Source organism: Heptranchias perlo, chromosome 36 (genome assembly GCF_035084215.1).
Source record: "Heptranchias perlo isolate sHepPer1 chromosome 36, sHepPer1.hap1, whole genome shotgun sequence".
NCBI classification, from domain to species: domain Eukaryota; kingdom Metazoa; phylum Chordata; class Chondrichthyes; order Hexanchiformes; family Hexanchidae; genus Heptranchias; species Heptranchias perlo.
The window spans coordinates 1,551,670-1,569,318 of NC_090360.1; the positions used below are offsets into that span (position 1 = coordinate 1,551,670).

General features: G+C 45.1%; 1 protein-coding gene across 1 annotated transcript in view; it reads left to right on the plus strand.

Annotated features, from left to right (window-relative positions):
* LOC137303909 (glutamate receptor ionotropic, delta-1-like) overlaps positions 1-17,649 on the plus strand; it is a 599,178-nt gene that overhangs the window by 483,093 nt on the left and 98,436 nt on the right. Inside the window, exon 5 of the mRNA XM_067972322.1 lies at positions 13,529-13,582. Within this exon, the coding sequence (XP_067828423.1) occupies positions 13,529-13,582 (54 nt within the window). The remainder of the gene's footprint in view (positions 1-13,528; positions 13,583-17,649) is intronic.

Below are 17,649 nucleotides of genomic sequence, written 5' to 3' on the forward strand. Positions count from 1 at the left end.
CTCACCTTCCCCACACTCACCTTCCCCACACTCACCTTCCCCAATCTCACCTTCTCCAATCTCACCTTCTCCAATCTCACCTTCCCCAATCTCACCTTCCCCAATCTCACCTTCCCCAATCTCAACTTCCCCACACTCACCTTCCCCACTCTCACCTTCCCCACACTCACCTTCCCCAATCTCACCTTCCCCACTCTCACCTTCCCCAATCTCACCTTCCCCAATCTCACCTTCCCCAATCTCACCTTCCCCACTCTCACCTTCCCCAATCTCACCTTCCCCACACTCACCTTCCCCAACCTCACCTTCCCCAACCTCACCTTCCCCACTCTCACCTTCCCCACACTCACCTTCCCCAATCTCACCTTCCCCACACTCACCTTCCCCACACTCACCTTCCCCACACTCACCTTCCCCAATCTCACCTTCCCCAATCTCACCTTCCCCAATCTCACCTTCCCCACTCTCACCTTCCCCAATCTCACCTTCCCCACACTCACCTTCCCCAACCTCACCTTCCCCAACCTCACCTTCCCCACTCTCACCTTCCCCACACTCACCTTCCCCAATCTCACCTTCCCCACACTCACCTTCCCCACACTCACCTTCCCCACACTCACCTTCCCCACACTCACCTTCCCCAACCTCACCTTCCCCAACCTCACCTTCCCCACACTCACCTTCCCCACACTCACCTTCCCCACACTCACCTTCCCCACACTCACCTTCCCCACACTCACCTTCCCCAATCTCACCTTCCCCACACTCACCTTCCCCACACTCACCTTCCCCAATCTCACCTTCCCCACACTCACCTTCCCCACACTCACCTTCCCCAATCTCACCTTCCCCAATCTCACCTTCCCCAATCTCACCTTCCCCACACTCACCTTCCCCAATCTCACCTTCCCCAATCTCACCTTCCCCAATCTCACCATCCCCAATCTCACCTTCCCCACACTCACCTTCCCCACACTCACCTTCCCCAATCTCACCTTCCCCAATCTCACCTTCCCCACTCTCACCTTCCCCACTCTCACCTTCCCCACTCTCACCTTCCCCACTCTCACCTTCCCCAATCTCACCTTCCCCACTCTCACCTTCCCCACTCTCACCTTCCCCAATCTCACCTTCCCCAATCTCACCTTCCCCACTCTCACCTTCCCCAATCTCACCTTCCCCACTCTCACCTTCCCCACTCTCACCTTCCCCACTCTCACCTTCCCCACTCTCACCTTCCCCAATCTCACCTTCCCCAATCTCACCTTCCCCAATCTCACCTTCCCCAATCTCACCTTCCCCAATCTCACCTTCCCCAATCTCACCTTCCCCACTCTCACCTTCCCCACTCTCACCTTCCCCAATCTCACCTTCCCCAATCTCACCTTCCCCAATCTCACCTTCCCCACTCTCACCTTCCCCAATCTCACCTTCCCCACTCTCACCTTCCCCACTCTCACCTTCCCCAATCTCACCTTCCCCAATCTCACCTTCCCCAATCTCACCTTCCCCACACTCACCTTCCCCACTCTCACCTTTCCCACTCTCACCTTCCCCACTCTCACCTTCCCCACTCTCACCTTCCCCAATCTCACCTTCCCCAATCTCACCTTCCCCAATCTCACCTTCCCCACACTCACCTTCCCCACACTCACCTTCCCCAATCTCACCTTCCCCACACTCACCTTCCCCACACTCACCTTCCCCAATCTCACCTTCCCCACACTCACCTTCCCCACACTCACCTTCCCCAATCTCACCTTCCCCAATCTCACCTTCCCCAATCTCACCTTCCCCAATCTCACCTTCCCCAATCTCACCTTCCCCAATCTCACCTTCCCCACACTCACCTTCCCCACTCTCACCTTCCCCAATCTCACCTTCCCCAATCTCACCTTCCCCACTCTCACCTTCCCCAATCTCACCTTCCCCAATCTCACCTTCCCCAATCTCACCTTCCCCACACTCACCTTCCCCACTCTCACCTTCCCCAATCTCACCTTCCCCAATCTCACCTTCCCCACTCTCACCTTCCCCAATCTCACCTTCCCCAATCTCACCATATCCCCAACCTTTGACGAGCATTCCCAATACATGAAAGGAATGTTTCCTTTTCTCACACCAGCCATTCTTATGTTCATTTTGAGTGAGATTATTAATTCAGAGTTGATTGCTTTATTGGATAATAATAGCATATTCGGTATAATAGCAGAGAAACTAAAATGTTTTCAATTTTGGCAGGATTTGAACCCAGGTAAAAGAAGAGAAAGAAGCACCAATTTTGCAGAATCTGTGTTTTACACTTTCATGGTCTGTATTATCTCTTGTTTTTGATTGCGAGGCTTACCAGATGAGACTGGCAGCTTCTCGCTAAGTGTTTGTAGTGGCGTACTCTCCTTGTACCTGCTTCACGATTGTGTGTGGAGCTGTGTGACTTCACGGATGTAATTTTGTTGCAGTGACTACGCTTCGACTCCTAGAGTGTCAACTTTGTTCACTTGGTTGCACACTGACCTCCTGAGCCAGAAGGTGGTGAGACCAAGCCCCCCTCCAAGGCAGGAGCACACAAGCAAGGCGGACTCTCCTGTGCAGTACTGAGGGAGTGCTGCATTATTGGAGGTGCTGCCCTTTGGATTGGATGTTAAATTAGGGCTGGTCTAATGATTCAAGCAGATCTTAAAGACCCCATGAAGAGTTCACCTGGTGTCCTGGGCAACAACCCCCCTCAACCGAAACCACCAAAACCAGATTGTCTCGGTGTTGTTTGTGGAGTTTGGTTGCAATGATTGTGATTACTTGTATGTGAAGTGCTCTAATTTTGGAGACATGAGAGAACACTATCAATACAAGACTCTTCTTCTGTGCCATCTGTTGCCCTCTGCCCATGAATAGTAAGAGTTTGATATCTTTCCTCTTCCTCCATTTCTTTCTTGATCCATCTCAATGATGAAATAAAGCGAGTGGTCAAGAATATGTGAGGTACAAACACCACCCCTGGTCTCTCAAAATATCAACTCTAACAACAAAGGCCTAGTCCAAGCGTTTACATAGGATACATGGCCAGGGATTTATATAGGATACATGGGCAGGGATTTATATAGGATACATGGGCAGGGATTTATATAGGATACATGGGCAGGGATTTATATAGGATACATGGGCAGGGATTTATATAGGATACATGGGCAGGGATTTATATAGGATACATGGGCAGGGATTTATATAGGATACATGGGCAGGGATTTATATAGGATACATGGGCAGGGATTTATATAGGATACATGGGCAGGTGTTTACATAGGCTACATAAGAACATAAGAAATAGGATCAAGAGTAGGCCATACGGCCCCTCGAGCCTGCTCCGCCATTCAATAAGATCATGGCTGATCTTCGACCTCAACTCCACTTTCCCGCCCGAAACCCATGTCCCTTGATTCCCTTAGAGTCGAAAAATTTATCGATCTCAGCCTTGAATATACTCAATGACTCAGCATCCACAGCCCTCTGGGGTAGAGAATTCCAAAGATTCACCACCCTCTGAGTGAGGAAATTTCTCCTCATCTCAATCCTAAATGGCCAGCCCCTTATCCTGAGACTATGCCCCCTAGTTCTGGACTCTCCAGCCAGGTGAAACAGCCTCTCAGCATCTACTATGACAAGCCCCCTCAGAATCCTATATGTTTCAATGTGATCACCTCTCATTCTTCTAAACTCCAGAGAACATAGGCCCATTCTACACAATCTCTCCTCATAGGACAACCCTCTCATCCCAGGAATCAATCTAGTGAACCTTTGTTGCACTGCCTCTAAGGCAAGTATATCCTTCCTTAGATAAGGAGACCAAAACTGTACACAGTTCTCTGGGTGTGGTCTCACCAAAGCTCTATACAATTGCAGCAAGACTTCCTTACTCTTATACTCCAGCCCCCTTGTAATAAAGGCCAACATGTTATTTGCCTTCCTAATTGTTTGCTGTACCTTCATGCTAACTTTCTGTGTTTCGTGTACAAGGACACCCAAATCCCTCTGAACACCAACATTTAATAGTTTCTCACCATTTTAAGAATATTCTATTTTTCTATTCTTCCTACCAAAGTGAATCATAGAATGGTTACAGCACAGATGGAGGCCATTTGGCCCATCAAGCCTATGCCGGCTCTTTGTAGGAGCAATCCAGTTAGTCTCATTCCCCCGCTCTTTCTCCGTAGCCCTGCAAATAACCTCACATTTCCCCACATTATACTCCATCTGCCACCTTCTTGCCCACTCACTTGACCTGTCTATATCCCTTTGCAGACACCACTTTGTGTCCTCCTCACAGCTTACTTTCCCACCTAGCTTTGTATCGTCAGCAAACTTAGATACATTACACTCAGTCCCTTCATCCAAGTCATTAATATAGATTGTAAATAGCTGAGACCCCAGCACTGATCCTTGTGGCACCCCACTAATTACAGCTTGCCAACCTGAAACGACCCGTTTATCCGTACTCTCTGTTTTCTGTCCATTAACCAATCCTCTATCCATGCTGATATATTACCCCCAACCCCATGAGCCCTTATCTTGTATAACAACCTTTCGTGTGGCACCTTATCGAATACCTTTTGAAAATCCAAATATACCATATCCACTGGTTCCCCTTTATCTACCCTGCTAGTTACATTGTCAAAAAAACTCTAATAGATTTGCCAAACATGATTTCTCTTCCATAAAACCACGTTGACTCTGCCTAATCATATTATCACTTTCTAAGTGCCTTGTTACCACTTTCTTAATAATGGATTCCATTATTTTCCCGATGACTGATGTCAGGCTAACTGGTCTGTAGTTCCCTGTTTTCTCTCTCCCTCCTTTCTTGAATAGCAGGGTTAAATTTGCTACCTTCCAATCCACTGGGACCGTTCCAGAATCTAAGGAATTTTGGAAGATCCCAACCAATGCATCCATTATCTCGACAGCCAACTGTTTTAGAACTCTAGGATGTAGCCCATCAGGTCCAGGGGATTTGTTGACTTTTAGTCCTATTACTTTCTCCAGTTTGTTTCCTTTACTAATATTAATTACTTTATGTTCCTCACTCTCGTTGGACCCTTGGTTCCCCATGATATCTTGTACGTTTTTTGTGTCTTCTACTGTGAAGACAGATACAAAATATTTGTTTAACGTCTCTGCCGTTTCCTTATTCCCCATCATATTTTCTCCTGTCTCGGCCTCTAAGGGGCCCATGTTTACTTTGCTAATCTCTTCCTTTTTACATACTTATAGAAGCTCTGATACCTGTTTTTATATTTCTATCTAGTTTACTCTCATTCTATTTTCTCCCTGTTTAATCAATTTTTTGGTGATCTTTTGCTGGTTTCTAAAACTCCCCCAATCCTCAGGCTTATAACTCTTCTTGGCAATATTATAAGCCTCTTCTTTTAATATAATACTATCCTTAACTTCTTTAGTTAGCCACAGATGATCATTTTTCCCATGAAGTTTTTATTTCTCAATGGCATGTACATTCGTTGAAAAATTTGAAATATTTCTTAAAGTGTTTGCCATTGCTTATCTGCCGTCCTATCTTTTAATCTAATTTCCCAATCTACCTTAGCCAACTGATACCTATGTAAATGGTTGTGTTTAACTTTAAAACTCTAGTTTCAGTCTTAAGTACGTCACTCTCGAACTCAATGTGAAATTCTATCATATTATGATCACTCTTCCCCAGAGGATCCCTTACTACGAGATTACTAATTAACCCTGTCTCAATACACAAGACAAGATCTAAAATAGCCTGATCCCTGGTTAGCTCCACAACATATTGTTCTAGGAAACTGTCTCAAATACATTCCATGAACTTGTCCTCCAAACTACTTTTGCCAGTTTGATTTGCCCAGTCTATATGAAGATTAAAGTCCCCCATGATTGTTGCATTACCCTTGTTACAAGCTCCTCTTTTTCTTGCTTAATACTCTGTCCAACAGTATTGCTACTATTAGGGGACCGATAAACTACTCCCACCAGTGTTTTCTGCTCCTTGTTATTTCTTATTTCCACCCATGCTGATTCTACTTCCTGATCTTCTGAGTCAAGATCCTTTCTCACTACTGTCCTTATATCATCCTTTATTATCAGGGCTACCCTCCTCCCGACCCCTCCTTTTCCCTTTTGTCTGTCTTTTCGAAAAGTCAAGTACCCTGGAATATTTAGTTCCCAACCTTGGTCACCCTGCAACCTTGTCTCAGTAATACATGTGCAGGGATTTACATACGATACATGGGCAGGGATTTACATACGATACATGGGCAGGGATTTACATACGATACAGGCTGGGAGGAAAAAGAGTGGAAGAGCTATAGTGGTAGGGGATTCTATCGTAAGGGGAACAGACAGGCGTTTCTGTGGCCGTAAACGTGACTCCAGGATGGTTTGTTGCCTCCCTGGTGCCAGGGTCATGGATGTCACTGAGCGGCTACAGGGCATTCTCAAGGGGGAGGGTGAGCAGGCAGAGGTCGTGGTTCACATTGGGACCAACGACATAGGTAGGAAGGGAGATGAGGTCCTGCATCAAGAATTTAGGGAGCTAGGTAGCAGATTAAAGAGCAGGACCTCAAAGGTTGTAATCTCTGGATTACTCCCAGTGCCACGGGCTAGTGAGTATAGAAATAGGAGGATAGAACAGATGAATGCGTGGCTAAAGAGTTGGTGCAGGAGGGAGGGTTTCAGTTTCCTGGATCACTGGGCCTGCTTCTGGGGAAGGTGGGACTTGTACAAGTCGGACGGGTTGCACCTGAACCAGAGCGGGACAAATATCCTTGCGGGGAGGTTTGCTAGCACTCTTGGGGGGGGTTTAAACTAACTTGGCAGGGGGATGGGATACAGAGTGGAGCTACAATAGGGGGTGATGTGCAGCCAAATATAGAGAAAAAAACAAGTCAGCTTGGAAGACAGGGCAAATATGTAAGGGCAAGGCTGGATGGCATCTATTTTAATGCAAGGAGTCTTGCGAATAAGGTGGATGAACTGAAGGTGTTGATAAACACATGGGAGTATGATATTGTTGCTGTCACAGAGACATGGTTGAGGGAGGGGCAAGACTGGCAGCTCAATATTCCGGGGTACAGAATCTTCAGGCGAGACAGAGGGGGAGGTATAAGAGGAGGGGGGGTCGCAATATTAATTAAAGAATCAATTACTGCCATAAGGAGGGATGATATATTAGCAGGTTCCTCTAATGAGGCCATATGGGTGGAGCTTAAAAACAAAAAGGGGGCAAGCACTTTGATGGGAGTGTACTATAGGCCCCCAAACAGTCAGGGGGAGATAGAGGAACAGATATGTAGGCAAATCTCAGAAAATTGTGCAAATAATAGGGTAATAATAGTGGGGGATTTCAACTTCCCCAATATTAACTGGGATACTCAGAGTGTAAAAGGCTTAGAGGGTACAAAACTCTTAACGTGCATCCAGGAGAGCTTTTTGAGCCAGCATGTAGAAAGTCCTACAAGAGAGGGGGCGGTACTGGACCTAATTCTAGGGAATGTGGCCGGCCAAGTGGAAGAAGTGCTAGTAGGTGAGCACTTTGGTGACAGTGACCATAATTCGGTGAGATTTAAGGTGGTCATGGAAAAGGACAGGGAGGGGCCGGAAATAAAGGTTCTAAATTGGGGGAAGGCCGATTTTAATAGGATAAGGCAGGATCTGGCCAAAATGGACTGGGATCAGCTGCTTGTAGGAAAATCCGCATCGGAGCAATTGGAGTCTTTCAGAAGGGAGATTGAGACCATACAATGGCAACATGTTCCCGTAAAGGTCAAGGGTGGTTCCAAGAACTCCAGGGAACCTTGGATGTCAGGGGATATACGAGAATGGATTAGGAAAAAAAGGAGGGCTTTTGGCAGATACAAAAGGCTAAAGACGGAGGAAGCCCTCGAGGAGTACAAGAAGTGCAGGGGGATACTTAAAAAAGAAATTAGGAGATCAAGGAGGGGCCATGAAATAACACTGGCGAGCAAAATAAAGGAAAATCCTAAGATGTTTTATAAGTATATTAAGGGTAAGAGGATGACTAGGGAAAAAATAGGGCCCATTAGGGACAAAAATGGCAATCTGTGTGTGGAGCCGGCAGATGTAGGAGGGGTTCTAAATGAATTTTTTGCATCTGTTTTCACTATGGAGAAGGACGATGTAGACATAGAAATACGGCAGGGGGTCTGTGATATACTCGAACATATTAACATCGAGCGGGAGGAGGTATTGGCGGTTTTAGCAGGCCTAAAAATGGATAAATCCCCAGGCCCGGACGAAATGTATCCCAGGCTACTGTGTGAGGCAAAGGAGGAGATTGCGGGGGCTCTGACACATATATTCAGAACCTCTCTGGCCACAGGGGATGTGCCAGAGGACTGGAGAACCGCTAATGTAGTACCATTATTCAAGAAGGGGAGTAGGGAAAAACCGGGGAACTACAGGCCAGTGAGCCTAACATCAGTGGTAGGAAAATTATTGGAAAAAATTCTGAAGGACAAAATTAGTCTCCACTTGGAGAAGCAAGGATTAATCAGGGATAGTCAACATGGCTTTGTCAAGGGAAGATCATGTCTGACTAATTTGATTGAATTTTTTGAGGGGGTGACTAGGCGTGTGGATGAGGGTAACGCAGTGGATGTGGTATACATGGATTTCAGTAAGGCCTTCGATAAAGTCCCGCACAGGAGACTGGTCAAGAAGGTACGAGCCCATGGAATCCAGGGTGCCTTGGCACTTTGGATACAAAACTGGCTTAGTGGCAGAAGGCAGAGGGTGATGGTCGAAGGTTGTTTTTGTGACTGGAAGCCTGTGGCCAGTGGGGTACCACAGGGATCGGTGCTGGGTCCCTTGCTGTTTGTGGTCTACATTAACGACTTGGATATGAATGTAAAAGGTATGATCAGTAAGTTCGCTGATGATACAAAAATTGGTAGGGTGGTAAATAGCGAGGAGGATAGCCTCAGTCTGCAGGACGATATAGATGGGTTGGTCAGATGGGCGGAACAGTGGCAAATGGAATTTAACCCGGAAAAGTGCGAGGTGATGCACTTTGGAGGGACTAACAAGGCAAGGGAATACACAATGAATGGGAGGACCCTAGGCAAGACAGAGGGTCAGAGGGATCTTGGTGTGCAAGTTCACAGATCCCTGAAGGCGGCGGAACAGGTAGATAAGGTGGTAAAGAAAGCATATGGGATACTTGCCTTTATTAGCCGAGGCATAGAATATAAGAGCAAGGAGGTTATGATGGAGCTGTATAAAACACTGGTTAGGCCACAGCTGGAGTACTGTGTGCAGTTCTGGTCGCCACACTACAGGAAGGATGTGATCGCTTTGGAGAGGGTGCAGAGGAGATTCACCAGGATGTTACCAGGGCTGGAGCGCTTCAGCTATGAAGAGAGACTGGGAAGATTGGGTTTGTTTTCCTTGGAGCAGAGGAGGCTGAGGGGGGACATGATTGAGGTGTACAAAATTATGAGGGGCACAGATAGGATGGATACTAAGGAGCTTTTTCCCTTCGTTGAGGGTTCTATAACAAGGGGGCATAGATTCAAGGTAAAAGGCGGGAGGTTTAGAGGGGATTTGAGAAAGAACTTTTTCACCCAGAGGGTGGTTGGAGTCTGGAACTCACTGCCTGAAAGGGTTGTGGAGGCAGGAACCCTCACAACATTCAAGAAGCATTTGGATGAGCACTTGAAATGCCATAGCATACAAGGCTACGGACCAAATGCTGGAATATGGGATTAGAGTAGACAGGGCTGATGGCCGGCGCGGACACGATGGGCCGAAGGGCCTCTATCCGTGCCGTATAACTCTATGACTCTATGACATGGGCAGAGATTTACATCGGATACATGGGCAGGGTGGTACACAGGATACATGGGCAGGGTGGTACACAGGATACATGGACAGGGTGGTACACAGGATACATGGGCAGGGTGGTACACAGGATACATGGGCAGAGATTTACATAGGATACATGAACAGCGTGATACACAGGACATGTGGGCAGGGGTTTACATAGGATACATGCAAGCCTTACCACACCAGAGGTGACTGAATTGTTTGCTTTCACCTGGGCTATGGTTTTTATTTGTACCTACGAATGTTAAATATTAACCAGTCTGATAATTTGTCACAGTATTTAAAGGAAATGTGTCCCATTGAAAGACAAAAACTACACGGGGTCATTTGGGATCAAACACAGTGGTGGTTGTGTAGAATAATCAGTTATTTCAAAGATTCTCTGTCGTTAGAGATCCAGAGTAGGGGATACAGGTGAGATCTGTAGGTCTCATAATAAAATTTTCTACCACCTGGTAATGTGTGGCCCACATTGATCCTAATACCAAGCGTGTATCAGCGTGCAGGTCTATGAATCTTTACTGTCCCGTTAGCAACAGGCCGAAAGCAGCCTCTCAGAGCCTTGTCTGTGAGTTGCAAACAGTGTTGGCTGCATCATCATCTACTGCACTGTCTGTCCTGCGGAAAATCACCTGCCAATGACACCGCGGAGAGTGGGGCCATTACTGGGAACTGCTGCTGAGCGAAGGAGCCTGTGACAGTCTCCTGCTGCCTGTGACAGTCTCCTGCTGCCTGTGACAGGTGCAAAATGGACAGTTATTCCAGTGATTAATGAAATGTGTAGATGAAAAGAATGAGACTTGGACTATCAGGCAGCAGGAGAATATTTCATGCTATTTATTTTCTGGACAAACAGGTTCTGTGTTATGAGAGATGTTTTTTGAATTAGATACTATTTTGTGCCCATTTTTAAATGTATTTTTCAGAAGAAAATGGATGAGATGATAAACCAAGGCTCTATCTGTCTGTTTGGGTGGATGTAAAATATCCTGTGGCACTATCCCGTGGCACTATCCCATGGCACTATCGTGTGGCACTATCGCATGGCACTATTACGTGGCACTATTGCGTGGCACTATCGCATGGCACTATCGCATGGCACTACCCCATGGCACTATCATGTGGCACTATCCCATGGCACTAGCGTGTGGCACTATCCCATGGCACTATCCCATGGCACTATCCCATGGCACTATCCCGCGGCACTGTCCCGTGGCACTATCCCATGGGACTATCATGTGGCACTCTCCCGTGGCACTATCCCATGGCACTATCCCGCGGCACTGTCCCGTGGCACTATCCCATGGCACTATCCCATGGCACTATCCCGCGGCACTGTCCCGTGGCACTGTCCCATGGCACTGTCCCATGGCACTCTCCCGTGGCACTATCCCATGGCACTATCCCATGGCACTATCCCGCGGCACTGTCCCGTGGCACTATCCCATGGGACTATCATGTGGCACTCTCCCGTGGCACTCTCCCGTGGCACTCTCCCGTGGCACTATCCCATGGCACTATCCCATGGCACTATCCCGCGGCACTGTCCCGTGGCACTATCCCATGGGACTATCATGTGGCACTATCCCGTGGCACTATCCCGTGGCACTACCCAGTGGCACTATCCCGCGGCACTATCCCATGGCACTACCCAGTGGCACTATCCCATGGCACTATCAAAGAAGAGCAGAGAGTTCTTCCAATTTCCTGGCCAACATTCCTCGCTCAACCAACCCACCAAAAACAGTAAATCAAAAGCAAAATATTGCGGATACTGGAAATCTGAAATAAAAACAGAAAATGCCGGAGAAGCTCAGCGAGTCAGGCAGCATCTGTTCCAGTTCTGACGAAAGGACTTTGACCTGAAATATTAAAATTTTTTCTCCGCAGATGCTGCCTGACTTGCTGAGCTTTTCCAGCATTTCCTGTTTTTATTCCACCATTCATCTCATTTGCTGTTTTGGAATCCGAAAGGTTTTCCTTTGCCCTTTGCCTAATTAAGATGCATGTCAGGAGATGTGTTTAAGTATGGGTACAGTAGTATTGTGGTTATGGTACTGGTTGGAACCCAGAGGTCGTGAGTTCAATTACCATCATGGCACCAGAACAAAATGACCATGAAGTTGAGGCAAGATTACCAGCTACCTCTACCCGTCCGGCCTAAACCTGGCTTCAGCTCCACACCACGTGGTAGACCCTTAATGTCCTCAGGGAAACTTGGGATGGGCAAGGAGACAGAGAGTGGGGATAATGGGCAGGTACTCAAATTGGCAGGATGTGACTAGTGGTGTCCCACAGGGATCTGTATTGGGGCCTCAACTATTCACTGTATTTATTAATGACTTAGATGACGGGATAGAGAGCCACATATCCAAGTTTGCCGATGACACAAAGATGGGCAGCATTGTAAGCAGTGTAGATGGAAGCATAAAATTACAGAGAGATATTAATAGATTAAGTGAATGGGCTAAACTGTGGCAAATGGATTTCAACGTAGGCAAGTGTGAGGTCACCCACTTTGGACCTAAAAAGGATAGATCAGAGTACTTTCTAAATGATGAAAAGCTCGAAACAGTGGAGGTCCAAAGAGACTTAGGGGTCCATGTACATAGGTCATTAAAATGTCATGGACAGGTACAGAAAATAATCAAATGGAATGGTAATGGAATGCTGACCTTTATATCTAGAGGACTAGAGTACAAGGGGGTAGAAGTTATGCTGCAGCTATACAAAACCCTGGATAGACCACACCTGGAGTACTGTGTTCAGTTCTGGGCTGTAGGAAGGATATATTGTCCTTGGAGGGAGTGCAGCGTAGATTTATTAGAATGATACCTGGACCCCAAGGGTTATATTACAAGGTGAGATTACACAAACTAGGGCTGTATTCCCTGGAATTTAGAAGATTAAGGGGCGATTTGATCTAAGTTTTCAAGATATTAAAGGGAACTGATAGGGTAGATAGAGAGAAACTATTTCCGCTGGTTGAGGAGTCTAGGAATAGGGGACATAGCCTAAAAATTAGAGCCAGGACTTTCAGGAATGAAGTAAGGAAATACTTCAACACGGAAAGGGTGGTAGAAGTTTGGAACTCTCTTCCGCAAACAGCAGTTGATGCTAGCTCAATTGTTAATTTTAAATCTGAGATTGATAGATTTTTGTTAACCAAAGGTATTAAGGGATATGGGACTAAGGCGGGTATATGGAGTTAGGTCATAGATCAGCCATGATCTCAATGAATGGTGGAACAGGCTCGAGGGGCTGAATGGCCTACTCCTGTTCCTATGTTCCTAATAAATGGTGCCATGCCAATGTTGCCCACATCCCAAGAAAACAAGTTAAAAAAGGAGAATGATGAAGTAGAAAATATCTTCTTCAAAAATAAACATCTGCTCAATGTATTCAGCAAAATAATCATTAGCCTGGAGATTCTGTCAAGGCATTTGGGTATTTCAGAAATACTTTCAACTCTTTATGACATTAGTGGAGCTGCCTGGTCATATCTGGATCATACCTGGTCATACCTGGATCATACCTAGATTATACCTGGTCATACCTGGATCATACCTAGATCATACCTAGATCATACCTGGGTCATACCTGGATCCATCTGTTTTGCTTATAATGATTCACCTCTTGTGTTTTTCAGGCAGTGGAGACAAACTTGGCCTCAAAAGACAGCCATTGGGTCTTTGTAAATGAGGTAAGCCCAGAGCCACTATTACAAGCACTAGCAGCATAAGTCTGTTTATTAAACGGGGTTATTCTCTTGGAGCTCACACACTGCTGACTATGCAATCTTGGAGTATTCACTGTGCAAAGTAGAAGCCTTCAACAGGAGGAAGAGAAAATGAGAATCCAGAGTCACCCCTGAGGAATTCTTATACATTTACTGGAATTGCCTAAGAATTGGGAGCATCTGCCTTCCAGACCATGGTAGTACACTGCACTAGGCCAGCAATGCCAGCTTTTACCAAATCCATAACTCAGTGGGGACGAGACACTGTTTAGGGAAGTGAGTGAGAATTTCCCAACATTGAGCAGATGTTGGTTGTCAATTTAGGGATAGTTTTCTGATAGGAACTGGGTTTAAGATTTCCAAATATTTCACGTAGGACCCTCACCCTAACAGGGGGGAATATTATCCATGTCTGGCCTGGATTTGAATGCAGGTCCCAGAGGTGAAGATCTGGTGCCTAACTCACCATGTCACTTTTATTTACTAACAAGTTCATGTCTTGTTAACTACAATCTTGGTGACTCCAATCCTGCACAATCTCAGTAAATTTGTCCAATCTACTCCCTAGTATTAGAGCTGGGATTGTGAGGCCGAGAATGCACTCAGAGACGCAGGTCCAATATTGATGTAAGCTGGAAGGAATGCGGTTACTGAATGTGTTTGTGCATTTGTATGAACTGTTCTGCCTGCTATTTTAATGAGGCTGTTATCCAATTGAAAATAAATGGACTAAAACCTTCATTAAAACAGCAAATAGGATATTTTTTCTGAGTGCATTAAACATTCATAACTAAAAGGGCACAGTACTGTTTAAATTCTAGGGAGATGATGCAGTAACAGAGTTCTGTACCTGGACCTTGTTCATTGCTCCTAAATAGGATTTGGCATTGATCAGATATCTTAGTAACATCTAGTGTCACAGCATTAATACTGTGCCAGCCTTTATGTGGATGAGATTACAGGTCTAATTGCTGGGATGATGGACTGAGAATTACAAAGATATGAACAAACCTAATAATACTTAGACAAAATTGAATCATTCCATTTAGACATAATTATCCTTTTCAGATACAAAAAAAATTCTCACTTCTCTTTCTAAATAGTTTGATTCCAAAGAGCAGCAAATGTGCAAATGTTGAGTTGTATTAATGAACTGCAGAAGACTGTGTCTGACCACACATGCAGTATCTGCTCACACTGGCTCATTAGATCCCCCCCCCCATAATGTAAACCAAACAGCTCTACAGGAAACCGCAGCTTCCCACTAGGACTGAAAGTAATAATAGCTTGAGGAATAAATGACTAATACATAATGAGAGCACTATTTCCAGTCACTGATTTTTGCGTGGAAAAATTGTTTATTTTTTCCTTGTGCTGGTTATGTAGCAGACACCGATTTGAGAGTATGGAGGGCAATGCTTTAATGTTCCTGAAGTCTCAACAATCGTATTGGAAATTGCTCCAATCCAAGCTCATGCCATCGGCCAGTCTAAACTCATGTCATCGTCCAGTCTAAACTCATGTCATCGTCCAGTCCAAACTCATGTCATCGTCCAGTCTGAACTCATGTCATCGTCCAGTCCGAACTCATGTCATCGTCCAGTCCAAACTCATGTCATCGTCCAGTTCAAACTCATGTCATCGTCCAGTCTAAACTCATGTCATCGTCCAGTCCAAACTCATGTCATCGTCCAGTCTAAACTCATGTCATCGTCCAGTCCGAACTCATGTCATCGTCCAGTCTAAACTCATGTCTTTGTCCAGTCCAAACTCATGTCATCGTCCAGTCCAAACTCATGTCTTCGTCCAGTCTAAACTCATGTCTTTGTCCAGTCCAAACTCATTTCATCGTCCAGTCTAAACTCATGTCATCGTCCAGTCCGAACTCATGTCATCGTCCAGTCTAAACTCATGTCATCGTCCAGTCTAAACTCATGTCATCGTCCAGTCTAAACTCATGTCATCGTCCAGTCTAAACTCATGTCATCGTCCAGTCTAAACTCATGTCATCGTGCAGTCCAAACTCATGTCATCGTCCAGTCTAAACTCATGTCATCGTCCAGTTCAAACTCATGTCATTGTCCAGTTCAAACTCATGTCATCGTCCAGTCCGAACTCATGTCATCGTCCAGTCTAAACTCATGTCATCGTCCAGTCCAAACTCATGTCATCGTCCAGTCCAAACACATGCTATCGTCCAGTCCAAACACATGCTATCGTCCAGTCCAAGCTTTTCTACTCTCCACTTGCACCTTATCGGTTATTTTCTGATTTAGATGTTGCTATAAGATCACTGTTATCAGCAGATCTGAGATTGTTTAAAATCTTGCCTAATAAGGGGACTCCTCCATATTTTAGTGCAAGATTCATCACTGCTTCCGGTACTAGGTTAAATAAATCAGGCGACAGTGTGTATCCTTGTCTCACCCCAACTGTTGATCTAAACCATTCTGTTAGTTTCCTATCCAATCGAACAGCTCTCAGGGACTTGGTATCAATGTTTTCTAAGAGTCTGACAAATTTCTAAGGAATATCATACATCCTCAAGATATCCCCATATCCCTTCTCATCACATACTGACAAAGGCCTGCTTAAAATCTGTGAAGTTGTTGTAACAATGGACGTGGTGCCCTATAGTTTTTTCCAAAATCTGTCTTATCACAAATAGTTAATCTATCATACTTCATCCTGGTCTAAAACCAGTGTGTTCTTCATGCAGTGTCACTTCTCCGTATCTTTTCATTCTCCTCTGCAGTGTCTTAGTGAATACTTTTCCGGGTAGACTCAGTAAGCTGATTCCTCTGTAATTGCTGCATTTGCTCTTGACTCCTTTTTCGAAGATCAGTGTCATTATCGCCTTTCCCCAGTCTTCAGGTACTTGCTCTTCTTCACGAATTTTGTTAAATAGCCTTTGCATCACTTTTACAGTATGTTCTTCACCTGCCTGCAAAAACTTTGCTGTTATATTATTCATACCAGGGGCCTTGTTCTTTTTCAAACTATCGATAGAAATCTTGACTTTGTCTTCCAAGAAATCCAGCATCGACTTCCTTCCATTTGTCCAGGGCAGTTTCTCCAGAACTGCTTCACCCACCATGCTCTGTACATTATATAGATCTTCAAAATATTTTTTCCACTGCATGCTCCTCGCCTGTGCGTCCTCAATTACCTGACCATTTTGGTCTGTCACTGTAGCCATTTTAAGTTTGTAAGATTCACATAGTTCTTCCGATACAGCTCCTGTGTTTTGTTTCTTTTGGTGAAATCTTCTGCTTCTCTGCACTGGTTGTTTATCCAGTTGTTCTTATCTCTCTTTGGTTTTAGCTTTATTTCTCTGTTTAACCTATTGTATTCAATCCTCACATCTGCTTCATTGCTCAGTTTAAACCTTCTTTGTTTTTCACTCAACTCTGGGATCTTCCTTCATTATATTTCCTAGTGTTCTTTTTGAGACCCAGTAATTGTTCTGCAGTTCTTAATATTCTCGAGAGTGTTGGCAAATTCAAAAGGGAGAAGGTTGGTTTTGGGACATAGGAGTTGAAATGAAATGTGTGAAGTTTTGAACTTTGGTCCTCAGTGATCACCCCCAGGTATTCCTGTGATTATTGAGAAGATGCAGTTTTGGTGTTGAATGACACGATGTCAATATTGACAGACAAGTATTTAATTCCTCCATCAAAACAACAAAGCAATTGCATATCAATGTGGTAATACTCATTCATCATAATTTCAAAGCCTTTATTCATCTTCTGTTCACCCAAACATGTGTTAGCGTCACTGTATGTGGTGTGGATTCATTTTGCCCCAAAGTAAATGAATGCAGATATTCTTCTCCTCATTATGTGCCAAGACTCTACAGTAGATTGTGAATATTTGGGAAATGGCCAGCCAGTACTAATAGAACTTTCTAGCAATAAGGGGCACGTTGGTAGAAACATTTATTTTGTTTGTTTGTTTAAATGAATGAGAATCTTGGTGAAGAAGCAGGCTGTGCATTTTCCGATGTGTGAGAGGTTGTTTTCTCCGAGGCA